The following is a 27,294-nucleotide window of genomic DNA, read 5'->3' as shown; positions in this document are numbered from 1 at the left end:
TTTCCACTATGAGCATTATCTACAAGCATCTGAGTAAAGAAAAGGAATTGTTTATAGTGCCTTCAGTAAGAATAGTCTCAAAAATAAAAACAAAAGAAACACAAACTGGTATAGATGGTGCTTAAGTTACTCAATATGCATTATTCCACAATGTCTAGGTTCCTCAACAACCTTGAACAACTAAAGTAACTTTCTGTTCCACTGTTTCCTATCTTTAAAATGAAAATAATGATATTTACCCTCAAATGTAAGGTGGTTTAAGAGTGATAAACAAAAAGAATTCTAGACTGATGGAGTTTTACTATCAAGATTTAACTTCCAATATCTATATGGGTCCAGCTCAGAGGTACTTCACTCTGCTGGATTCTGGCACTTCGGAACATCACAGTCACTTAAAATGAAATTGCAGGCATAGGGATCCCCCTTCATTCCCTCTAATGAAAGAACTGGGGAAAAAGAACTGACAGCATGGGGGCAGAAATTTTTTATTTACAGCTGCCATAAGTGATTGCCAGCTAGCAGATAGCAGTCCATGCTGAGATAAACATAAATATGTTGGTAAAATATAAAACTGCTGCTGCTGCGAGCGTTTTCTTAAAAAACACACCCAAGAAAGTAGAAATGTATCTACAGTGTCTTCTTACCTCAACTAATTTGAAGCATGGCAACGTCATATAGCTTCTCTGAGACTGACACCTGCTGTTTGAAATCATGTTCACCTGTGAAAGAAACAGAGTAGTGTGTCCATCTGTAAGAGGATAGCATTGTTTAGAATACTGTGCCCACAGCAAGCCGTGAAAGTCCTGCTTAAAACACAGGTTTGTACCAAAATAAGGAATGGTGAGAATTACAACAGGGAAGAGGACTGTTCATGTGTGCTCCTTTATTCCAGTATGAAAGAGCTTCAAGTTAATTTAGACTTTACTATTTTGTTAAATGGATTCCAGCCATTTTTGTTCCAACTAATGGTATCTATACGAAGACTTGTGTTAGGTTTTATTGCCTATTGTGTATAATTGTGTATATTGTGTATAATTGTTTTAATTATATCCCTGCATACTTCAACAAAACAAATCCTTTATCGCTTTTCAGCAGAGCTTTTCTAATTCTATAGACTTCAAATAAATTTTAGCATGTTCTTGGAGTTAATACTGGAAGAATTTGCTGAAAGGGCATTAGTCAAAGGCTTAATAGTTTTCAAAACTAAAATTTTAATCTACCAGGCTTCTACAGAACAGAGGACTAGAAGGAACTACCAAGCTGTGAAGTTGTGTCTTGCAATCACAGTACAGTAGATTTCTGGTTCTGAAGGATCCACAGAATATTTATTCTCAACACCACAGCTACAAAAACTTTCCTAGTCCCTTACAACAGATCTGTTGTTACAAATAAAACAAATCAAAAAGCAATAACCACCTGGAAGACAAACCTGCACTACTAATCCCTGCCATAGCAAAAGAAGAGCAGAAACCAATGCACTGGTGGAAGTGATGAACCTAGGAATCAGCCCATGACTAGAACAGTGAATTGACTAAAGTCTCTAGAGGAGCTAGCATCTTCAAGAATCAGAAAATTCTAAATGCTGGGCAGGCCCTCTAGATTATTCTCTTCTTTCTTAAAACAAACAAACATCCACTAACCACTATTATGTTGATTATTTAAGATTTTAAACTCTAGTTTTAAAAGCTTCTCTCCTGTCTCTTCCTAAAATATACCAAAACAATTAATCCTTCAGCCCTTTTCTGTGTTTCTCAACTGTGCCCCTTACTGTTCTTCATTTCTGTCTCACCATTTACTCCTCTTTTTATTGTTCTTTCCTTCCAGTCTCCTTGTGTTCCCCCTCCAGTTTCTCTTTATCCTTTTCACATACTCCTTTTTCCTCATTCAGCTTTTCTCATGTAGCACATTTTCCAGTATCTTGCATCTCCTTTGCTCTCTTTCATGGCCTCCCAAATCCATCTTTGATTCCCTTTCTTCCTCTGATGATTTAGCAAGCTGTAGCTGACTCCTTCCCCCTGCCGTGCCCTGCCTGTGCCTGTACATGTTTCATACAGGGCTTGGGGCTGAACAGTCCAGGAGGCAGCACACTAAAGAGAAGAGAAAGCAGATGCTTCCAAGCAATATCGGAAAAACATATTATGCTCTGTGTGCATGCAGCCTGGCTCCCAGCAATGCACTGAGCATCTCTGATGCTCTCTTCCCCTTGTGGAGGGGGCTGAGGGAGTCTGACACTGTGCCTTCCTCCCCTTCTGAGTCGGTTAGTAGAAATGTGGAAACAGAGCTGTTGCTCTGTTCAGTGAGACTTGTGCATGCACCAGCTGGGGTCTCCCTGGGAGCTATGAGCTTTTCAGCTGGCACCCTGTCCCTCTGGGCATTTTTAGCCCAGTCTTTGGTGCTATCAAACACAGCAGTGGTTATCTGCATTCAGCTTGTGTTTATCAGAAGCAACGAACAAGAAAATGTTTCATAAGCAAGCAGTATGGCATATGTTCTTGAAATCTCTCTCAGATTGTTAAAGGCTGAACTTATTTACCAAGCAAATAGAAAATGGTGGCTCTGCTGTTGATCAGTTTACTTGTTTGCATCCGGGGCCAAACTCTGCTGTTCATACTCCATTCAAACCCTCACTCGGGCAAGAGTCCCAGAGACTTCTTTACGCTCTGTTATACAGTTACATAATATAACCATTAATATTGCATATGGAGATGTGCATGCACAGCTACTGCACATTGGGACTACAGGCTCAGCTCATCAAAGAGACACTAACATAGCAGTTATTTATTATTTATTGGCTGCTAACAGCACATTGAAGAAAAGAGAACAAGCTCTGCGCATTAAGGACCAATATGTGGCTGCTCTTCAGCTGTTACCTCATGAACAAAAAGGACCTAAGATTCATCTGCTTCATCATAGCATCAAAGGAGAGACATGTTCTTGTTAATGTCGCACAAGTATTGCAGATGGGTGTCTGCCAGTGCCTAAGGCTCTCAGTGCACCAAAATGGGGATGAACTGTAGAGCCTGAGGTGTGTCCCAGAATTTTCTTTTCCCTAACATGGAGGTGGACACAGGTTGGAGCCTGGAACACCCTTTACACAGGGTAAAAACATACCATATGTGAAATTGCCTTTCCAGAGGTTGCTGCTATGAGTTTAGAGGAGGATCAGTCAGTCTGAGTGAGGCATCAAGAAGTCATCTGTGAGGGCATGGCTGAAATGCTACAAGCAATCCTATAAATAGCTCTTGGGAAAGAATTAGTTGTTTTAGTCATATGAAGTCTTTTTATGTAACTAGTTACTAGGCAGCCTATGAAACAGTTTCTCTGGCAGTAGCCCACTGTATGCGTTAGGCAGCCTGCCTCCCTCCAGCTGCTGTTCTGGGGGTATGCCTAACAGCAGCCTACAGGATCGCTTTCCAGACAAGCCTATCCCTTGCCACTTGTCATCGCCAATCCGCCTCACTGCTAGACTAGGGAGTTATGTTCACATCTGTGCTTCCCGCAGTTTTGTTAGAAATACTGCAGGCACACACCTCCAGGAGGAGCTCTGGACAGCAGCGTTTGACTGAGCAGCAGGGGTCCACTGCAGCTCTGAATGACGGCCGGCTATGAGCCACAGGTGAATGTCACACTTGGCAGCCATAGGCTGAACATCCTCAATACACACAGTTGTTACACACATGCTCTCAGTGCTTCTGATCCCATTTGGATCAAATTTCATTCCATTTATAACAAGCCTCGGCACCTCTCCTCGATATGAAAGAATTGTATTCATGTTTCTAGGGTGATTTTTTTTTTTAACTTTTAACTACAAGACCATGGCCAAAACAGCAGAATGATTTTACAAAAAGCAGTCACTGCCCTGGATTTTGCCTGGAAATAAATTCTATATGTGATTTCTAGGCATGCCTACTGGCTCAGGTACTTCAGGTTCACAGGGAGACCACCTCTTTTGAATCTGACATGAGCAATGGGCTCTGGTAACTCTAAATGACTTTTAATGTAACTAAGATGCCTAGAGTCTAAGGACTTTCAACATTACTCAGAAATAGAAGAGGAAGCACTTGGGCTCACAGCTTGAATATGACTTTAAGTGTTTTATTTATACCACATTTCTGCCAGAGCCACAAAATGAACTTAAATGCCCTTAGTTCTGAAAGGGAGGCCCCTAATCTTCTCACTGTTTTACTACTTGTATTATCCATAGCTTCCATTTGTATGACTGTCTTCTGGCATGCCCCTTTTTTGGTGAAAGCCAGTGTGAAGGCAATTTGAGAGCCTGGTGCTGCTCATCTTCCATAGCTTGTTATACAAGTGCCAAGCAGATCTAAGACACTACTGTATCATTACAAGATGTCTGTTCCATCACAGGTTTCCCTGTAACTTAGGATTCAGCTAGAAATACAAATGGCATATTCTATTTAATTTGTCTCTTTCCATTTATGGGTGAAGTTCACCTACACCAAGGAAAAAGTGCTTATCAATAATTCAGGAGATGTAAAGATACACTCTGAACTAAAAAAAAAAAATAAATTACTAAAATGCAAATAAAGCTCACTAGAACTATCTGTAGCACTTATACTCCCCAGCGTGGTAAAACTGTAGTGACTTGCCAGGAGGTAAACAGAGAATGTGTCTGGGGAATGTTGAATTTGTCAAGAAAACAGGAAAATAAGTTCACTGTGCTAAGAAGAAAGCAAATCTTCATGATAGGAAACCATTTTTATGTGCCAAATCTGTATAGTCTTCCTAAAGGTAATGGAAAATGGAGAAGATGATGACATTTTAATGAAGAAAAAGAGCAAGAAAACAATGAAGATACTTTCCTCTGAGATACTGACATTTATTTTTATCATTTGTATCATTTATATCTACCTACTTATCATCAGTGTCTACTTGTAAGGAGGGTGAGTATGCCCCATGAATGTAAAGCATGAGAGCTTAGAGTTTGTGGGCTAAAGGATATTTATATACAGCTTGATCAATTTTGCAGGATGAACTGGCTGGGGGGGTCTCTGGAAGGTTCAGATTCTCTGCCTAGGTTGATAATCAACATATTGAAACACACAAATTGGTTTGGGCATGGCTGCAGCTGCCTGGGGAAGCCTTCAAGACAGTTCAAAATTCCCACCTAGATAGTTCCTGTACCAACTAGTCACTTAGCTGTGAAGGTGGCTAAGAATTCAGTCAACCACTTTGTCTCAAGCTAGTCCATTGCTTCAAAATGTCTACTATTGTGTCTCTGCAGATGGCCAGGCTGAGAGTTCCTGCACCAGCCAGCGTATTTGCCTTGATGAGCACATAGGCACAGTCCTGATATCCAGCTACACAAGAATTACAGTTACAGTGAAAACTTGAAGAGTTTCATACTTACAACATAACTCTTTCATATCTCATACCAAATTTCATAACTCTTGTCACTGCTGAATTTAGTTGGAGTGAAAAAAACACTTTTTAAAGTTAATTTTTACAGTAGTTGATACTCTACTCAGAGAAAATACAGTCGGTGAAGATCTCTCTTTTTATTTTTGCCTATGGTCCAGCTACCTCTCTGTTTCATGCATATGTACAGAGACATCTGCTTTTTCAAACTCTACTCAGGCTTTCACAGCTAATGAAGTCTCTGTTCTTATATCAGAAAGCATTCTTACATGATTAGCTTTAGCTGATAATTTAGCTTCTCTAAGGCTGAGGAAAATCATCAGAGAAAAATACTGTTGTAACCTGAACCATATTAATGGTGGAAAAACTGAAATGTATATCCAGAACAATCTTTAGAAGAACACAGTTCATTAAGTTTTCCAGAATTTCAATCTTCCTCCAATAGGATTTCTCATACATTTTAGGGTTAGCTGCTGCAGTAATTAAAAGGGTTTTTTCCGTGATGCTGATGTTGGTGTTGATTTTGGGGTGTGAGGAGAGAGGAGAGACAAAGCAATGTGAAGCTAACCCTAACTCTACGAACAGCAAATGAGCTGTTGAATTTGAATAACTGACAGAATAAAGATAAGTCTAGTATCTGATGTAACCTGAATATCAAACCAACATACAGAATATCAAAGAACTCATCTTCAGATAGGAGTAATAAAACAGAGAATTTTGTACACTGATGTCTATACCTGTTTCAAGTAAAATGCTAGGGAGTGTGTTCTCAGCCAAATATGTGACATTTTTTCCAAATTTCTTTTCTCCTAGAAAAATGCTGTAAAATGAAAAAATAGGAATGATGATCCTTTCAGGCTCCAGATCTGCCAGAGTAAGAAAAGAAATACATGAGGAGCAGTTCTCCCCAATAGGAGAAAGAATATATATCTTATGTACATAACAGGAAAAAGAAACAGAAGTAACATAGCTCATACTGATGGTAAAGATGGGAGGGGGAGAAATTACTGTTTAAGTTAACCTGGACACAGATCATACAGATCAAAGTCAATATATTCATGTATATTCAAAAGCAAGGTGTGAAGCCAATGAAATCTAAACTGTGCAATAATAGTTTGTTATCACCTGAGAGACACATGAGAGAGAGAAGAACAATTGCATATCACCCTGATGAGAGCAGGAAAGGGCACTCTTGGCTGCTTTTGCTACGTGAAAATTCATGAGTGCCATTAACTGGTGAACCTTAGTAATGAACTCAGATGCTTTTTCCCCTCTGAAGCCCAGCACAGTTACTCGCTTTCCACTTCCTCCAAATAACCTTCCATCTCACAAGTGTATTAATCCACAGCCAACAAGGTCCCTGTAGCATCTGCCGGGCCATCAGTGACTGCCAACGGACAGCAACATCTATGTCAAGAGTAAATGAAATGTGGAGAGGAATGTCATCAGCAGATTGGAGGCAGTGCAACATACAGCAACACAATATTTTCCCCAGTGATTTCCACATATGTTGCACAAATGTCTCTTGTTTCTTCATTCTTTGCTGGCCTTCTGATGGGTGTACATTTGTGATGATATTGAGAACTAAATTGTGCTTTCCTGTCTTGAAATTAAATAAGATGATTTTTTTAAAATCTGGAAAGCAGTTGAAACAGTATTGAGATACAATCTTATTACCATGAAAGATGAAAGCTAGGAACTAGAGAAACTATATCCCTCTCTTCCTTAGATTACTCATTATCTGAAGATTAACACTAGGAGGACCTAGAAGCCTGTCAGACACCAAATCAAAAGCTTCCACTGGAGTTCAAATAGTAAAAAGTGTTATCAGCAAGAAGAGGATTCACTGGATTATGTTTGTAGCGACAGGATTAAGTTTTGCCCAACAAGCTGCATTATCAGAAATAACAAGGTCATTTTTACATTAAGAAGATGAGGGAAGAATGCACTTGTTTTGCAAGCAGACAAATTAATATGGGATTAACCAATAAAAGAATTTCATAAAATTACTTCATTTGTGAAGTCAAGGCAAATCTTAATCCTATAGCTTTGTACTTAAACAAAGATCCCACTGAAGTGAAGGAGCAAAATCCTGGTGCTGACACAAAATCCCATTCAACACATATGTGACAACAGTCCTCTACTGTAATAACAGGAAACCCTTGCCACTCAGAAGGTACCTACAAAGACAACTTCCCACAGTCAGGCAGCCGGTTGTGGGAATCTCTGCAGAGAAAGAATAATTCCCCCTATAGATCTTGGGATAGCTCATTGTCTTCATTTTATCTCTGTTTTAGAATCAAAATATTTAAATATGTGGAATGTTTTAAACAGCTAGTCTTAGTCGGCAGCTTGCTCTGCAGTCAGGAATGGATTTACAGGCAAGGCAAAATCAGCTGCAGCTCTGTGTATTACCAATGGCTAGTGAGTGTCAATGAATGACACAGGCCATGCAATGGAGTAGTAATATCAAGTCTGGTTTAAATCCAGTGTAACAAGTCTTGAATCTTAAAAGTTCTGAACAAATAATTCACAAATAAAACATATTTATGTGATTTTAATTTTTTTTTTTTAGCTGCACACTGATGACACTAGAATTACTGCTTCTGAGAGCCTCTTAGGGTCAAGCTTGGTAGTGCTTGGAGGTGGTGGGTAAGTCAGGCTTGCCTGATGCATCCATGACTGCACCTTTTGTCTCACACTTCATTGCCTCAGTCAATGCTCAGTTGAGTATTTAAGGTCCCTGAAGTACTTTATGGCCAGCCACACCTTCTCTACTCACTTTGCAGCGTGCCATATAGGATCTACATGAGCATTTGTGCATTGCTTGCTTCAGCTCTGGGGCTGATCAGTCACAGTCACTATCACAGTAAAGATCTTAAAGAAAAAAATAACAAAAAAATGTGACTTATTTTCACAGGGGAAATTTAAGCATAGGCTTATACATGAAGGTGTATGAGCCAATTGGCTGTGTTCTGGGCCTGCCTGAATACTAAAACACTGCCCACACTGGCCACTTAAGTATATATGCTGAATCCTACGGACTCCTCAAATAAATTTACAGATGTCAAAGTAAAAGTGAAATGGGACCTCTATTTTGTATTTGCATTTTTTAGTGATAAATTATGTACTTCTTATTCAGGCAACCAGGACATCTCACAGAGGGTGGGTGCAAACTGCAGGATTTGCTATCTACTAAATAACAATATGTTCACAGGAGTATATAGCCATAGTATAACTTAAGGCCAAGTAAACAGAAAATATAACCTCAGCATGTGTATATGAGGTTCATCACAACAGTTTGTGCTGTGGATCTACCCATGAAAGATTCATTTTCTAAATATGCAGCCAGTGATTCAGAAGTAGAACACTTCCATCTGGCAACAGATGGTCAGGACGCATCTTTTTTGTAGGAGAGTCTTCTGCTAAAAGAACTAATCCTCTCCATAATCTGTATAATCAGATAAACAGCTTCTTTCTAGTATCACTGACATGAGAAACCAAACCAGCACCTTATCTCACAAGATCAATCAACCCTGTCTACACCTACATCCCTGCTTAAGTATTAAGCTTCCTTCTACGTATCATAGCCGCTTCTGCATTTCACTCCTAATTTTGTAGCTGATAATGTGCATGTTCTGCATGTAACACCTGTGTAGGTCTCCTAACGTGCTAGTTGGGGCTCTGAACCTACATAGCATTCAATCATACATTGTGTCAAGTTTATTAGTAGCTGTTCTTATTGACTGAAGGGTGCTTGCAGCTTCGTAGTAGTGTTTGCCAAGGGTTTGCAAAGCCATCCCTTCAAATTGAACCTACTGCATGGTTTCACATGTTTTTCATCGCTCATGCACAAGGCGGCAGTATCTGTGGGAGTAACAGATGGGTGATAACAAAGTAGGTTTATCCTATTTCCTCCCTCACCATTCCAGATATGTGTTGCCCACTGCTGACTTTCTTCTCTAAAGATTTTGGGAAGAGTATTCCAAAGCTCAGCACATCCTAACCAACCAGTGAATATTTACTCTTTGTAAAAATCCAACAGATTCTGTTTCACAATAATTGGGAAAAAAGAAAAACCAGTTTCACTAAATGACTTTTTGTTCAGGAGTTGTTCACTCAGCTCTAAGAAATAGCGCTCAGACTTCTCTAGTGGAGAGTTATGAGTCATCAGATAAGAAAATTCAGCTCTCCCATTTTTATGTGATATGGTAAACAAGAAAAGCACTGCAGAATTAATTCAGTGCTTGATTTGGTCACAGAATCTGAAGTGACTGTTGCCATGGGTACATAGAATCAAGTTTTTAAAGGGGTTTTAGGACATGACAGAGGAGAAAAGAAAAGGCAGTATGGAAGATTCAAAGATTGTAGATCCCTGAAGAAAATGAGAATCTGAAACACAGACACCCAGAAAAGAAAAGTAGTAATTCCTGCCATGAAGACAAGGTTAACAAAAACACATCCAACTGAAAGATCAAGGTGGAGAAATAAAGACAAGAAACTGGCAGACACACTAAGGCGGAAAGAGCAGCTAGCTCTGTAAGAAGAGAGGAAGGGGCAATAAAAATAAGCAGGGGCTGGACCGTGAATTGCATTATACAGAAGATCATGACAGATCAGAAAAGGACAAAAATAATAGATAAAGAAATCACAGATGAGGGATAAGGGAAGAAGCACATATATGACATGAAAAACAGACGTGCATAGATGATTGGGGATTTTCATTAGAGCCAATGAGTAGGTCATCAGAGTTGATGTGGAGGAAAGAAAGATATGTGGTATGGCAGGAGAAAGAATATATGTTGTCCTGAATTACAAAAGTCATCATGGGAGAACAGAAGAATCCACTAATCCTACTTCATGGTCAAAAATGTCACTGCAAAATTCCATTGAGAAGAGGATCAAAATGCTGCCAGCTGGGGAAGACTAGCTTATCTGGTCTTAAATGGAATTCTTTCAGCCCCAAGACAAGAAATATTCACAAAATACCAGATTAAATAAACTGGAAGATGACTTGATGACTAATCTTAGAAAAAATGTTTTAGGTTGCTTGGCCACTCAGCAAAGGACTTTCTTCCAAAGGGAGGACCTTTTAAGAAAGAGACAGTAGTGAGAAACAAAAGATAAAGAAAACAGGTGATTCAGTGACATAGCTGCCAAAAGCTGGCTTTTAAAAAAATGTGATAAAAAAAAAAAACAGTAAGCAACACCTGAAATGTATGTGCATAAAGGAAAAAAAAACCTCTAGAAGGAAGGCATATTGCAATAGCAGTTGTGATGACAACACCAGCATCAAAAAGAACTTGCTGGCCAGGAAAGGGATATAAACCTTAATACAGTGAGATCTCATTTCACAGTAAAGATGTGACAGATTATAAAGACATAAGAAGGGCTACTGTGGGTGAAACAGAATCTAGGTAAATCACAATCAGTGTGTGAAAAGCAGTTCTATTGAGTAGTGTCGAAAGTGCGTAATCACCACAATTGGCTGGTTGGATATTGGGAAATCAGTTGCAGAAAATCACAGAACCACAGCATGGTCAGGGTTGGGAGGCACCTCTGGAGATCATTCAGTCCAACCCCCTGCTAAAGCAGGGTCACCTGGAGCAGGCTGCACAGAATTGTGTCCAGGCGGGTTTTGAATGTCTCCAGAGAAGGAGGCTCCCCAGCCTCTCTGGGCAGCCTATTCCAGGGCATTGTCACCCTCCCAGTAAAGAATTTTTTCTTCATATGCAGAAGGAACTCCCTGTGTTTCAGTTTGTGCCCCCTGCCCCTTGTCCTGGCGCTTCACATCACTGAAAAGAGCCTGGCCTGACACTCACCCTTAAGGTATTTGTAGGCGTTGATAAGATCCCCTCTCAGCCTTCCCCAGGCTAAACAGCCCCAGCTCTCTCAGCCTTTCCTCATAAGGGAGATGCTTCAGCCGCCTCATCCCCTTTGTAGCCCTTCGCTGGGCACCCCCAGTAGTTCCCTGTCTCTCTTGAACTGAGGAGCCCAGAACTGGACACAGTGCTCCAGATGTGGCCTCAGCAGGGCAGAGCAGAGGAGGACAATCACCTCCCTCGACCTGCTGGCCACGCTTCTCCTAATGCACCCAGGTTCCCATCGGCTAATGTCCGTGTAAGTGTTCTTACCTGAAGGCAGTTACTAGAAAATACAAGGTTACCTGCTTTTCAGTGAAAGCTTAGCTCCAGTGTAGCTTTCAGCTTGAGTTGAGAAGCACAGTTTGGCCTTTCTTTATCTTGCTATTACGGTGTTAAGAGTTGAATCGCTAAGAAAAGAAATGTACTGTTTCAGAGAGCTTTTTGGAATTTTTATATTCTTGTGGAAGCTAAAGCTGTGAAAGGGCTCCCGAAAGAGTTAAGATGCATTCACTGAAGACATGATCGGTTTTTAAACATGATGATCCAGATGAAATTTCAGATTATAAATCACTAAATTCAGGATGTCTTTTCAGGGGAAGGATCATTAAGATATACTCTCTCTTTCTTCTACTTTTTCCTTAAGCATCCTTAAATGGGCACAGACACCAGAGACAGGCTAGATGACCCTCTGTTCTAACTCAGCATGCCTGTGCTCTGAGTTTGAGATTGAAACATGCCTTTGTAATGGAACAAGGGGGAATAAGAACATTTACGTACCTGTTACTGATTGCATGATTTCTTTATCCAATGGAGCATGAATAGGAACACAGTGATCTATGACCCTTCATTCCATAACCCTTTTTCAGACAAAGAGCCAGAGGTCTTAATTTGATACTGGTAAACAACCCTTCAACTCCATACTCTTACGAGAAAAGAAGACTAGAGAGCTGGAAAGCTGTCTGGAAGTTAGTGTCTCGTCCATGGCTGCTTCCAGAACTTTACTGCATGAAATGACAGTACAATATAAAGTGACGTCCTAGAATATACACCTAAATCATAAAAATGATTGAAAAATAAAGTTCATGTTCTCTGGAAAAAAGTAATGCTAACTTACTATTGAGACTGGATGTATGTCTTTGTCCATAAAAGTACATGCTGAGAAAAGCCTCTTCCTAACAACTTTCAGTTAACAGTTAACATATCATTTCACCAAGTGTGTTACTTTTTGTTTATGAGAAGATGCTGCATATTTTTAATTGCTGTACAATTTACCACATGAAGCAATGTCTTTGTCCAGGAAGCTTATACTGTACATATGAAGAGTAAAGTGCTCTTGCTATCAAAACCAGGTTCTTTTGCCTACCACTACTGTCAAATAATCTAAGACAGATAAAAAGAAAGCTAAAGTATTGCCACTAGAACATTTTAATGTTATTAAAACACCTCTCTTCTTTTTTAAGAACTGTGTTTTTCCTTCACAGTCAACAGACTTTCAAGGATTTGGGTCAAACGTTTCAACTGGTTGAGACCTGTTGGAAAGCATCTTGCAAATGTCTTATGTACTATGTGAGTTCCTTTGTGATAATGAATGTTGCAGTGCCCTGTGGCTCTGCTGAAGTCTGTAAAGAAGCTGCATAATTAGTAATATTCATTAAAGTTTCAATAATACTCCAAATGTATTAGCTGCTGTCCAGGCAGATATGGAAAGGCAGTCACTGTTGTAAGTGGCCTGTAATTTAAAATCAGTAACAAATAAGGGAAGAACAAAGGTGTAGGCTCAGATTATCATATGGTCCACACTTACAAGGAAAAATATTTAGCTGACATTTTTACAAGTATTTAGGTTAGCTAACAAAGGCTACTGTGACAATGGCAGTATTTGAAAATGTGCAGTGACCTATATTCATTTGAATGAACCACTGAAAGCTTTAGCATAGTCTGGAAGAACAACTGCGTGGCCAAAGAGGGATGCAACCTAAAATGGATTCTGCACAATTAAGCACATAGTTTATAATTTACCACACCCTGTATAAAAAGTTTTTGACTGTGGATACAGTCACGATCCACTTTCAATTTAGCTACAGCTATGATTTATATTTCTACTAGGCTTCTGGCTAACTTCCCTCAAAAAACTGCACAAGTGGTAAACACCACATAGTAAAAAAGGGTTCAAATGAATCCCAACATCTCAGACAGTCACAAATTTCTTCTAGGTTTTTAATTTAACTAACTTTAATTTACTGTCTCTTCCTGAGGCCCAGATGCTATTGCAATAAAATCAGTACAAGAGATAGATGGAAAGACAGATTAACATCTTGCTGCATATCTTTAAAAAGAATGTATTATGAACAGAATTTTTTCAAGGTAGGCAGCAGCAGTAATGATAGAACAGGCAGTGACTACCTGACACTGAAATCTGACACTGACATTTGAAGGATAACTTGAATTGTAATATTTGAAAGGTTCTGGAAGAGAACTTAATAGTTCTTGATAAGGACTTATTTTTACTTTTCCCAGTTCTTTCCAAACTCAAAAGAAAAGAAAAAAAGAGAGGGAAAGAAAAGACTAATTACCCTCCCCCACCCCTACTCTGCCCCAGTTGAAATGAATTGGACCTTTGGCCTTAATGTGCAGGAAAACAACTCAACAGCCTGCTATTTTCTGAGCAGGTATGTGCCTTTACTTTGGGGATATCAATTTGTACACTTTTGTGCATAATTTCAAATACTTGGTGACAGAATTTCTTGAGATATAATTTATACCTTTTTAAAAATGGCCTTTGAAGCTGTTAAACTGGTGTCATCCAGGCTTACTAGTTAGTGAAGTGCTACCTGAATGTGTTCTGAACACCTGCTTGTTATTATATATGTAGTAATTCTAAAGAGTGTTTGCAAGACAACAGAAGGAAGAATTGACCCTTGCAAGACTATTGCTCTACTGTATATCTGCTTCCATCAATTCTCAGAGGGTAGATACTCTCATCCTCTTAGACTTCTACATATGGCTTATGCAGTGAGGCTCTTCGTCTTTGCAGATCTCTAGCTTAGTGTTGTCAACTAAATGGACTAATGCAGGTATGCCAGACACTTTCGCTCTTCACTGCAAATCTGCAAAGCTTCCTGCTATCTCCTCAGAAGCTCTGGGTCTCAGCTCCCATCCTCAAACTGTTAAACACTGGTCAAAATTGTGAAAGTTGGCTGTTAGGTTGGAGATAAGGACAGGGATAAAATGGACTTCTCTACCATCTACAGATTTTCACTGAAGGAACTAGAACTCTTCTCCAGTCAAGCTGAAGGCTATGAAAGAACTCCACAGGAATGTTCATCAATTACCAGCCTCACTACCTCCTGCTCCAAGTTCAGCAGGAGGACTGCCAGCTCCAGGATAAATCTAGGTCAGCACAAGCATGTGTAGGCTCCCTTGTATAATGCCTATCTTAAACAGTTCACACCTGAAAGAAAGACGCAGCTGATGCCATGTGTTCTGAAAAAAATAATCACATGGCCCACTGAAACAAAAAATAATCACATAGCCACTCCTGAGAGGCTTTTCTAGAGATGACATCAATATAGGAGACAAAAGAAAATAGATGAGAACTATACAGGTAAAAGCCATATCAATTTGCCTGGCATATTTTGAGATTTGAAACAACGTAAGCCATGCTGCCATCTCTCTTTGAATGCCTTTACAAAGCATTCCAAAAAGTGTAACAAAAAATCATTAAATTTGCTGTCATGTAATTTAAAAATCAACAGACATCTATCCTGTAAATGATGCCAGGCTTAAAATATCAACCCTCCAGAATCACCAGATAAATGGATAGCACATAAAAATTAATACACAAGTGGATCTTTGAAATCCAGTAAAATGTAATGAATTTTTATGAGCAGGGTAGGCATAAGTTTAAGAAAAACTATAAAGTGGAGAGGAGAATGTAACAGAATCAATTAAGCCATTACTCTCTGCCTGCAGAACCCTGGCACAAAACCTGCCTTCATTTCCAAGTGTGATGTGAATTTATGGGCACTCTTAACCTCTTTGTACTGAAAATTTGGCTATGTCTCATTCTTACTGGACAATATGGCTGGTAGGCTAGACAGAGAGCTGGTCTGCTTGATTACAGTACCCAACATCAGGAGCAATTTTTTTTTAAAATTCATGAAATCAGAAGCACCTATATGAAAATGTGTAAGTACCACCATGACAAACTATAGTCCATTACGCTCATTCCTACCTACTGCATATCTGCAAAAATTTTCTGGTGTACCTATTTGAAGTGCCAAGTCCACTGTCACTTAACATCTCATTTTGAACTCATATGCCTAAAGAAGACAGAGGAAAGGAAATGAAAATCTATTTATGCAGGAATAAGTACTGCTGACACCACTGGTGCACTAGGGTGAGGATGTCTCTGGGTGACCTTACAGTGGCTGGTCACTCATCATGTCACCACACTACCTCTTCACCAGCCAATGTCTATCAAGAAGTCTCTCCATTTTTCTTTGTTAATTACTTTATTCAGATTATCCAATGGTACGTAAATATGTACTTGATTTCCAAGAATAAGTTTTTCTAAGTATTTCTAATGTACACGAAAGAAACCTCTAATAGTAGAAAGCTAGTAGGAAGCTGAAGGTTATGGTTCCTATAAGAAGACCCATTTGTGATTGATTTTTATGAATGGTATACAAACACCACCAGAAAAAACCACCTCCCATGACACATATTAGGAAATACATCTACTAGAAAAAAAATATTACATTGTCACTACTAGAAAATGAAATACATTGTCAAGGTTGTTTCCTTCCCAACGTGTTATACCATGGTATTGTAGAAATGGTATTGTAGAAATACCTCAGGTGAGGGGCTGGGCAGAAGGGAGTTGAAAACAAATCCTGTAAAATTTTACAGCCGTACTTCTCAAGTAGGCATAACTTCAAGGAACCATACTTGTTTTATTACCCTATATACCTGTATTTCACACATACTTAGGACCCCTCAGTTTCATTATTGAAAACCTTTTCCCAGCAAACTAAGGATATGGGATGTGGCTCAAGAAAGACCACACAAAATCTCATGATCTTTCTGCTATAGCTGTTACTGTGAAATTGGAAAAGCTAGTACCTGGCCTTTTGTCTTTCCATCCATTACTGTTATCTATACCTGCATCTGTTCATGTTCCCATGTAACTTTTGTTTCCTTATTTACTCAGAGTGTGACAAAGGTACCTCTGTTTCTCAGAGGTCTCAGCTGTGGACATACAAACTGCTGTTCTTCCATCACATAGGCCAAAGGCCACATGATAATTTTTCCATCAAGAGCACAGCCATCATTGTGATGTTGTGCCACAACTAATAGGCTTCTCAGAGTCCTATCTCAAACCAAGCTGCATGTCTTTTCATAGTTTGGCCCCATGTAATAGGAAGAACATCCCAAGCATGATTATGGCGGGTGAATCTGGTACAAAATCAGTATAGCATGTCTGAGTGGGGTAGGAAGATGGGTAAATAGTGGGCAGATAGACATTTTGTGTGACAGAAATAGTATGGTTCTGTATCTGTATGCAGCTTAAAGAAAAATTTAAGTGATATGTGATGCATCTATTTAGTGGAAATCACTTCTTCCAAGACCCCTTAGTCTTTTTTTTTTCAATAAGAATTTTAATACTAAATGTTAGGAAAATCATTTTTGCATTCACCCAAGACAAATAAAATCTTCACCTTACCTGCTGTCATAATCTGGGAAGTGTTAGATTCTGTTCACTCTAGGACTATGGTAATGGTACATCTGGTGTTGGATGTACAACTGATTATTTCCATTAAATTAATTGTTCTCTATTCCGATCAGAAGGAAAATGCCCATTTGGCCTATTTTTCATCACTTTATTGTCAATTATTTCAGTTAGAGAAAAATATTTCAGTAACCAGTTTAAGATCTTCCTCTTCAAACTACTTTATTAGGTCCCATCCTGGGTCTCTACCTTGGACCACATTAGGCAGGTCGTTATAGCTGTCTAGTGCTGTAGCAATACAAATCAGAGACCTCAGCAGAAATGCACTGGTCACTGGTGCATTTAATGGAATTGCTCTTTTCTATTTTCAGAGAAAAAGCTTTTGTGCAAGGGGGGTTTTGGTGGCTGGAGTATGAAATATGTTTTATCATTTTTTGTAATAAATACTAGAACACCTAATTGATATCTTCCATATTCATAAAAAATAGTGCTCTGCACCAAATCCTACTACTTTGGAGATTTAGCCAATTGCCTTCTATGTAATATTCTGTGTAAAGGAAGCAAGATTTTTGTGGAACGTTTGCAGTGTTTCTTTGTATTGTAGCTGTTTGTAGCAATTTAGGAACAGTAGAAGTACTATACAGGAAAAGATCGGAGATCCATCTAGCTTTCTATCTTTTCTGAACAGTTACTACTGCTCCAGAAAACATTAAACTCCAGTAATGCACTGTTTGATAGAAGAATGAACTTCCCATTCTGAGTAGTTGATCACTTTATGCCCCAATGCTTAAATATTCTTGGTGCTGCAGTGCATGCAAAGCATGCCCCAGCAAATGTATGTGAAGTTCTATATGGGAAAGTATCATATCACTCATAAATTGAATTGAATAGTTCTACTGCAGAAAATGCCTTCTGTCAACAACCACAAATCATTTGTGGGTTTGGAATTGTATATTAGAAGAAAAACCTATTGGAAAAAATGTGCAACTATAGAATATTTTATTTTTAAATCCCATATATTGCCTTCCAGTACACTTTATTCCCACTCATTAGGTCCTTGACATCAGCAAAAACAGTACTGTCTACATCCTGCAAGCTTTGCACAGATTCATCCTGTTAGATGAATGCCCCTAGAAATCAGATTCCATTTTTCCAGGGAAGTTGCATCCAGTTTTGCTACAGCTGTGTGATGCTTTGTCTCCTTATTTACATACCAATCCATCACTCATTGCATAGAAAAAGCGTTTTGTAAGCCATACAAATACACATGTACCAGATTTCAAAAAAGGTAAAGTCAGTTTTGTTTCCTACACTCTAAAGATTTCTGAAGACACAGGAAGGTTGCATATCAGCCTATGCTCAGTAGAGCAGTCTTTAACTATAATTAGTCTTCCTAAATACTAATCAGCATTTCATCTATGTGCATTCTTATAATATACTCAATTCCCCAATGCATTAAAGAGCATTTAACTGCATATTTCAATCTCTTTGGTTCATTTCTTCCAGAGGATAAATAATTTTAGGCAATTAAAAATATTAAAAAGCATCACTGTCCTTCTTAGTAACATTAGTTACTCTTTATGTGTGTTAAGTCAATATTAATAGAATCACATGCAAAGTAACAAGAGTCTTTAGGAATTTTCTATATGCATTAGGCATCAATGTAAACAAACTACCTTACACGCTTTTAAAGAAATTAAAGGCTTCTGTTGAAGAAAGATACAGTACCAAAACTATGTTTAAAAGGCAATTAAGGAAGAGCCAGGGCACCGCACAGTGCCAGGTTAGGGAGTGCCAGGGTGGCTGGCAGCATGCACTTGCCCACAGGGGGGATCCAAGCACGCAGAAAGGCTGCTGACAGTGCCAGTCGGCTTGCAGCTGCTGCAAGGAGTAAGAGAAATAACAGAATAAAAATGAAAAGCTCTAATAGCTCGTGACTGCTTCTAGTTTACATGGACTCATTGAAGGGGGAAAAAAAAGCCCAAATGTTTGCGGTTTTTTTGTTAGTTGAGCAAGTTTGATGCATATTCACTTCTGAATTTCAAAATGCACTGTGTTGATGCAGTGGAAAATCCCAGCAGGGATTGCTGGTGCCATCTGAAATAGGATTATGCACACATGACTGACAGTCCCTCATAGTTAAGGAAGAAGCAATGCAAATCACTGTTGATTACTTTTTACAGATCAATTACACTCAACAGACAAGATATTTCTATCTCCTATAACAGAGTTCCTGTTTGGCTGTTCGGACACCAGGGCTAGAGGCAGACATGGCCCTTGGTGTCACCCTTGCTGTGTCCCAGCCACCATTGCCACCACCCACACTCGTACCCCGCAGCCCCAGCCCGGGCCCACCGCCCCTTGCAGCAGTTCTGTCCAGGCCCCCTTTCCTCACCCCTGTGGCCCTGCCCAAACTGCAGGCCTGGGCCAGTCCCCACAGCCTCTGCCTCCTGCCTGCGCACCCTGCATACGGATCCCACAGACCAACAGATGAGAAGCTGGGTGAAAATACTAATGGCACGCTCTTGCACCATGAAAAGAAATTAAGAGAAAAGGAGCAGAGCCTGAAATGACAAAAAATGCAGAGATAATTACAGAGAGGAGACCAACGTCTCCATTACGTTTGCAAGAGCTTGGCACTCAGCAGAGGACTCCAGCCCCCTGTGCCAGCACACAGGCAGCTGCTCACTGTGCCCCAGGGTGCTGCAGGCAGCCCACACTCAAGAGGGAAATTGCACAGTTTGTCCAATCACAGCAAATATAAACCTCTGTCTTGAAACTAGAGTTAAGATGTTCATTTTGACTTGAAAGAAGAAATAAGCTTCATGTTTTCCATTCATACCACTGTCTGGAAATCATCATTAGTCCTAACAGAAAAAGATCTATGATGTTCCTGCACTGAGGAGCTGCAGGGACTGAAATAAAATGGCTCACGTCCTTTTAGTTCCTGTGACACATCCACCACACAGTGAAAAACAGACAGCAGAGCAGGAAGCATGCCAGGGTTCATGTGCCCATGCACTCTTTATTAGTGACATAATGTAACTTGTTCTACTCAAGTGAACAGAGTGAAATTCTTGTTCTCTCTTTCATTAAAGATGTTATTAAAAAAAATATGTCTGGATTTCAGTCTCTGCTCCCACCTTGTCCTTTACTGAGGGCTCTCTAGGCTATAGAAAAAACACTGAAGGAGTCAAACAGAGACAAAACTGTGTTCCAGGTGTGGATAATACCACCACAAAGTGCAAACATTTGAAACAGCTATTCAGTTGAGCCTAACATGAAATACAGAAGCAATCTGCCCTGATTTTGTGTGTGTGCTGGAATTACTCCCTTCAATGCAGTACAGTTGCTCCTTACAAGTACTTGCCACTGCAAGGAGATTAGCTCTTATTCTAAATTAAACCCTCTTCACAAGAATATTCAGAGCCCATACCCCAACCTTTATATACTGCTTTGCAAGATATGTTGTCTAGATGGTAATACAAACAATTATTACTTCTTTTTTATTATAGTCATATTTAGATGTTAAGAAAAAAAAAGAGCAAGGTTTCTTTGGGCTTAGCACTGGATATTTATTCGGTGGTAACTTAGTTATTTTTGTGGTCTTTAATTGTACAGTAGGAGACAATTGTACAATAGAGGACAAATGTACAATTGTACATCTTTTCCTTCCCTTCTCCCCATACATTATTATTTAGTTTTATTCACAGGTTTCCAATAAGCAGACCAATTGTGAGTGCACAAATATGCATATGGATTGATAACCATGAAACAGGGCAAAATTACAAAGGGGTGTGCTTAGCTGAAAGAGTGGGCCTACCGCTACCCAGAGCAGTACACATGTATGTGGGCAACCTTCACAGACAGTATGCACAACTGAGTTACAGCAGTTACAGATGCAGGCATCAGACATTATCTGACATGAAAGTGGTCTGGAGCTATAAGCCTAAAGAAGACCCCAAGGATTCTGATGATATGTTGATCCCTCATGAGAAAATCTCATTGAATTTAATGTGTACTGATATGTTTTGTACTTTTTTGTAGTGTTTACTATAGGACAGCAATGATATTGCTACAGAATTTCACATGATTTTTTGCTTTTCAATTCTTTAAGATCTTTATGTCATTTCTCTATGAGATTGTCTACTTGATAAATAAATGTTTTCAGCTTTATCCAAATTTAGACAATTTTGCATATGGGATATATTATTATCTATAAGATTTTTGTTCTTCAGTATTTACTGTAAAAAAAAACCATCCCTCCCTCAAGAGAAATTCTAGCAAGGCTGAAATCACACTCAGAAACTCTCAATTTATGACGAGTAGCCTGGAGATTAAGGTTTTCTCTGGTAGAAAAGTTGTCCAAAATATGGAGTGTTTATTCCTCATGAAGTTCAGTAACATGTGGCAAAGTCATTTGTTCACTAGGTAAAAGTGTTCAAAGGGAAAGAGAATTGCCCTAATGCCCCATGTAATATGACAGACCACTGTACTGTTAGTATTGTAAAGCATGAATGTATAGACAGAAGAAGCTCTGATCTCACAACCATAATTGCAGGCAAACTGCAGTTCAGAACAGGCCAGAAACAGCAGGCTTTCTCATGACAGCCTTCCCTGTACCTATCCATGCAATGCCTGGTACTGTTACCATCCTTTTTCTTTTGGACTACAGGTAGAAAACAACTATATATCTATTTCCCTGATGAATTTGGAAGATCAGAAAGAAGAAAATCTAGAAAGAGGAAACGCAGCATTGGGGTGAGAGTGAAGTTTTAAGGGAATGCTGCAAGTCTTACATATCTCTAACCTGGTATAAACAGGATTCCTCACTCTTTTGCCGGAAACTTCCATTTATTTCAAGAAATCTATTTAATTTAAAACAGGAAGATTTGAAACACAGCATTGTTAAAATGTGCATCCCTATCCTCCTCTAACTGATTTTTATTAAGAAAAAAGGGAGAACTGGAGTAGGCCATGAAAAGGGTATACAGTGAGTTACGCATGCACAAATGAGATTTTGAGTGAATACAGGCATAACAACTTTTTACAAGGTAGTACATTCAGGACTGAAGACTGTCAAATGCTAAAATACCTTAGCACTGTAAAAAAAAGACTATGTAATCTCAGTAAAAATATCTATTTTAATTACACCACCAGCAATTTGAAATACAAAATGAGCATTTTACAGTCAATTTTAAAGCTAAGGATGAGAGGTGCTGAAAACACAGTCCTGTATCATGCAGATTTTCCTCTCTGGTTTGCTTTGTTTCTGTGATAATGGGAGTAAAATTTTTCTTCTCCTTTTTAAATAACAGAAAACTACCAGAACAAAGTTAGTAATTTTCAAGGGGTCCATTATCCCATTACTGAGAAAGAAATCTAAGAGTTTATTAGATACTTCAGAGCAAATGCACTAAAACTCTGCATCATATAATGCAGGACATAAATACCTGGGAGTTTAATGTTACAGTGCAGTTAAATAACTAGCTCTTACTGAAAAAGGACAGGAAGCTTAACCCCTACAGGTTTATCATGTCTTTTATCCCAGTGAAATCTATGGGGAACAAAATTCTCCATTTTGGAGAAAGGAAGAATGTCTCTGCATTGAGCCAAATTTACCAGTTACCATGGTGGATCAGACTACCAGCCTAGCCATGAAATCAGTCGTACCTGGGGTGCTTTTGCAATCAAAGTGCAGATAGACCCTTACACAAACATGAGCTGCTGTAACAAGGAGCAATCCACTCTGAACTACAAGGTTGTGATTTCATATTTCCTAGGAAATTACATATATGTGTGTTTCCACCACAAACATAATTTGGCATGACGTTAATTGAAGATACATTCTAAAGACTTCAGCTTACAGTGGGTCTTAGTTTAATGCTACATAGTTAAGATGCATTCTTTTCAAATGAATCCTGACACACTAAGAGACAGATTTTCCCTGGCATAGCCTGAAGGATAAAATGCATACCAAGGCTTGGATTCATCCAAATTTACTTATTTAGCTGAAGTACCTCAGCTAGGAGCTTCCAACTAAGCCAAAAGTAGCAGAACCTCAGGGATTATCCTTGGTCTTCCTAAAACCCAAATCACCTTCTAGAGATGCCTCTTTCTTACAAAACACACTCACTTTCTCCATTGATTATGTGGAAAAAACAGGGACTGAGTGCCTGAACTTGTTCAGAGTTCATTCGTGCCCAGATATCTGGCCCAGATGTTTGTGGCCTCCATGTGACATGGACGAATGCAGTACTAAGGGAGAGTATTGTCATACAAAGAATGATAGAACAGATAGATCAGTGCCCATGAGGCACCCAGCTCACTGTAGAGGTAGAAAAATTATACCTCTTTTCTTCTATGAAAAACATTTCGTACAGCTTTATCATGACTGCTTTTTTCCATCATAGAGCTATTTTCATTTAACACAGATTACTGCACTGCTGGGTTGATAGAATAAAAAAATTATGAATTGACCATAGAACATTCCATAATGACAGTTTTTATTTCCAGCATTAATATATTTTATATAAATGACAAAATGCAGTTATTCTCCGTGCCACCGCATGTATTTTCACCACAGCACATAACCCTGAGAACTACAATGAACTTTGCATTATAGGTGCCAAGATAGCTTTGCCTTTCCAAGGAGGGGGGAAACACTGCCAGAAGGTGAAGATAACAATATGTATTTCAAAACACATTCTCCCTTTGGTGCTGCATCGTCAGACTGACTGGCCCAGTTTTACTAGATCTCAAGTTTAGGGCAAGCACACAGGACATTCAGTGAAATATGGTCTTACAGTGTTCTCGGTCTACTTCAAATTTTAAAATTAATATAAGACAACTTGACATAAAATATACATTAAACAAATGTCTAAAATACACATTGTAAGGGAGTGCATATGTTGTTCTTGCAAAGTGTTCCCAAATGGACTTTCTGTATTGCAACTGTACTGTCAGCTCCTTCACTCAGTGGAGCTGTACAAATTTGATGAATTGATAACCTTTTCTGTCTGTAATATGTAGTTTGGAGAGACATAAAAACAAAGCATTATCTGTGTTCCCAAATCCTACTGAAAATGAAAGTTGCTACTCCGAAACACTGTGAAGCAGTATTTGGTTCTAATGGTTTTTGCACACAAGGTGGTTATGTACTGAGTAGTTCCTATCAGGAAGATATTTTGAAAGATTCATTAGATTCATTGACTTCAGTCATGTGCTAGTTTCACTGGCTTAAAATAAAAATGAAGGCAGAATTAGGCTATTTCCTGGTTCAGAATGCAGCTGTTCTCCTCCTGATGGCATAACTAATTCATTTAATAATACTCAAAGCATTCTGTAACAACATATTCTAGCAGTTTCCAGTTGTCCATTATTTTTTTAGTTTCCCCTCATAATCAGACTTGATTGAGAGAAAATGGGAGGAAAAAATATGTACATTATGCATGTGTAGTGCATAATGTCTGATCTGTGATGACATTTCCCTTCATTTGTGCAGAGAGACAGAATTGTTTTCTCCTGCCTATGCTGCTCTTGAGTTTTTCTTTTTCTTTCTCCCCACAAAGATACGTTTTATAGTAATGACCAGATATTATATGGCACTGAAATGATGTAAGCCATATCAGTGGGGCAGGAAATATCCATATTATTATAGGAAAGTTTGACACTTTGAAAGATTAATTAAAATTTTAGAAAAAATGTTTAAAAGATATCTTAAAAAAATCTCAGGCAACTCTAGACAAAACTGCCCTGTATGTATAACAATTGAATGTGAGCTTTATGGATGTATGATACAACTTCTTTCCTCCCCTGTATTCTTTTTTCAGCTTAAAAAAAGGAACATAGATTCATCTCAGTAAGATATTTCTTTAGAGAGAAAAATGTGTGCAGGTCTTCATGAAATGCTTTAAATTACAGTTTGACTAAGTCATTAACTTCAATTGGGCCTGGATTTTTCTCTCTTAGTGTAACACTAGTCTTAAAAGTTATTATGCTAAAATAGTCTGCTTTTACATGGTGGATAACCTCTATTGAAATATTAGGTAACTTCTGCTGACCATAGTCACAAAACTATTTCCTTTACTTCTTTCTAACTCCTAAGAAAACATGAAGGAGCCAAACATCCTTTTCTTTTTTGTTCTTGGTTGTACGATCATTTACTAAGCAACACATACTTTCTAAGGGATTGTGGCTGTTTTGCTAAATATCATTAGGGTCCTCAGGCCCTAAATATAGCACAATCACCTGAAAATTCTGGAGGCAGGATAACTGACTGAAGATGTGAAGGTTTCTCTCGGGCATCTCAGTGAAAATTATGACATCAATGAAAATAATGAAACTGGCCAAAGAAGCAAGGCAAGAACACAGAAGTACATGACCTTCTTTTTTGCCTTCCTGGAGCCATTTAGCCATAGAAGTCATAACGCAGCTGAGCGGGACCGGCCAGGAGCCAAGACAAGCTACACTCAGCAGAAGGCACAGCTGAGCAGTAACCACCATTTCCGCATACACCTGCTGAGAACTTGCACATAGCAAGGTGCTTGGGCCTAACTCTCATCAGTCATCTCTCACAAACCAGCAGAAGGCTACCAGCACAGTGCAGGGGTCAGCTCAATACGATTTGAAGGCATTGTTGTTACCACTTATCAGTAACTAATACAATCTGCAGCATTTTAATTGCAGGTGAGGATTCATTGGAGGAAAGGACTCAGCATGATTCTCCCATCCAAGGTTAAACACTCAAGGCTGGAAGTGAGGACAAACAATTGCTGTTGATTTTCAACATTTTTTACAGGGAACCTATTGAAGGGAATGATGTTGTCCTGCTATGCTAATTACTGAAAGATCCATTCCCTGTAAAAGTGGCACTTACAATAGCATTTCACTCCCAGGAGGCTGAGTAGTTATTTGAAAGAAGTGGGAGAGGGCAGGGGTGAGGAACAGCTATGAAATCTTCCTTTTAATTTTTGCATTTAATGCAAAATTTATGTATACCACATTGTATCAGGTATTCTGCACCTCTCTGCTCTGTATCTTATTGCAAATCTTTCTAGGGCCAGATTAAGTAGCAGCAAATAACTCATAAAAATGCTCCGCCCCTTTTTTTTTTTTTTTTTTTTTTTTTTTTTTTTTAATGAAGTAACCTCTTCACTATAAATCTTGCAGCAGGCAAGGATGCCCAGAAAATCTACACAACTTGCATCTGCAGAGCCATATGGGGCTTCTCCTCCCTCCCATTCCTAGAGTTAACACAGCTTCTGAAGTAGAAGCACGCAGAGGAATATTACACTTAACCTGGCAAACTTCTCATCAAATACATGTGCATCATTTTTGCTCTCCTGCATATGCCAGAGGTATGTTTTCAGATGTACTTTTTATAAATCATGAGTGATGATAATTTGTCTTATAGAACTGCATAAGAATCAGCTTCCATTTTCCCATACTCAATTCAGTTTTCCAAAACACAAAGGCTGATCTTACTCAGAACTGATTTCCCTGACATTTGGCCATTACACTGATAACACTACTGTTTCACCATATTTCCATAATGGGAACAAATTGGAAAAATAGCTACTGCATTTGAAAAAAACCTCAGCAATGCTTTGCCAACCCACATTTCTTTTCTTTCCCATTTTACATTTTAAAACACTCCTTGGAGACCCAGAAAAGATTGAGGAAAAATGTACTTAAGAATTCAAGTATAGTAAAAGAGGATAAATTACTACATTTATATAATAATCTTATGTGTTATATTTAAAAGGAAAATCTGTCACATATAATTCATAGAACAGTACTACTAATAATCCATATTTCTTGGTTTCTGTGAAATTTCTACATGAAAATTCATCCCTTTTTGTGATTAAAAAATTGACATTGCATTAAAAAAAATACTAGCCATGGAAAATACCCATCTGAAGGCACAACCTCAAGTTCACTGTGTCTTAGAGGAACTTTATGTTTTGTGGATATTCTTTGAGAGACACAGAAGTAGCTAACAACTGCTGTATTGCCATTTTGTGACAGGAAGAGTTTAGCTGGAGTAAGGGGTGAACCTCTTATTATCACACCCGATTCTAAAAATTCTAAAGACAGTAAAGGATTCCCATAGCTCCTCTGGGAAGAGGACACAGTCTGTAATCAAAATGTACAGCGGGGCAAAGATCAGAATTATTCATTCTAAGTCTCAAATAACTTTAGAAGCCCCTGAAAAATTCTAAATCCCATCAACATTTTTTAGAAATTGTACCCAATTGAGTATCTTTAACAATTACAGTTACAGTAACAACAGACTTTCTTCTAATGATCCCACAATAC

At 38.8% G+C, this 27,294-nt stretch overlaps 1 protein-coding gene across 2 annotated transcripts in view; it reads right to left on the bottom strand.

Annotated features, from left to right (window-relative positions):
* The window catches only part of PLPPR5 (phospholipid phosphatase related 5), a 190,905-nt gene that overhangs the window by 63,053 nt on the left and 100,558 nt on the right, over positions 1 to 27,294 (bottom strand). For both annotated transcript variants that reach the window (XM_040609942.1, XM_040609943.1), the window contains one exon: positions 645 to 719. In XM_040609942.1, coding sequence (XP_040465876.1) covers positions 645 to 719 — 75 coding nt within the window. The remainder of the gene's footprint in view (positions 1 to 644; positions 720 to 27,294) is intronic.

This window comes from Falco naumanni, chromosome 11, assembly GCF_017639655.2.
Source record: "Falco naumanni isolate bFalNau1 chromosome 11, bFalNau1.pat, whole genome shotgun sequence".
Lineage (NCBI taxonomy): Eukaryota > Metazoa > Chordata > Aves > Falconiformes > Falconidae > Falco > Falco naumanni.
This window is presented reverse-complemented; position numbering and strand designations above follow the sequence as displayed.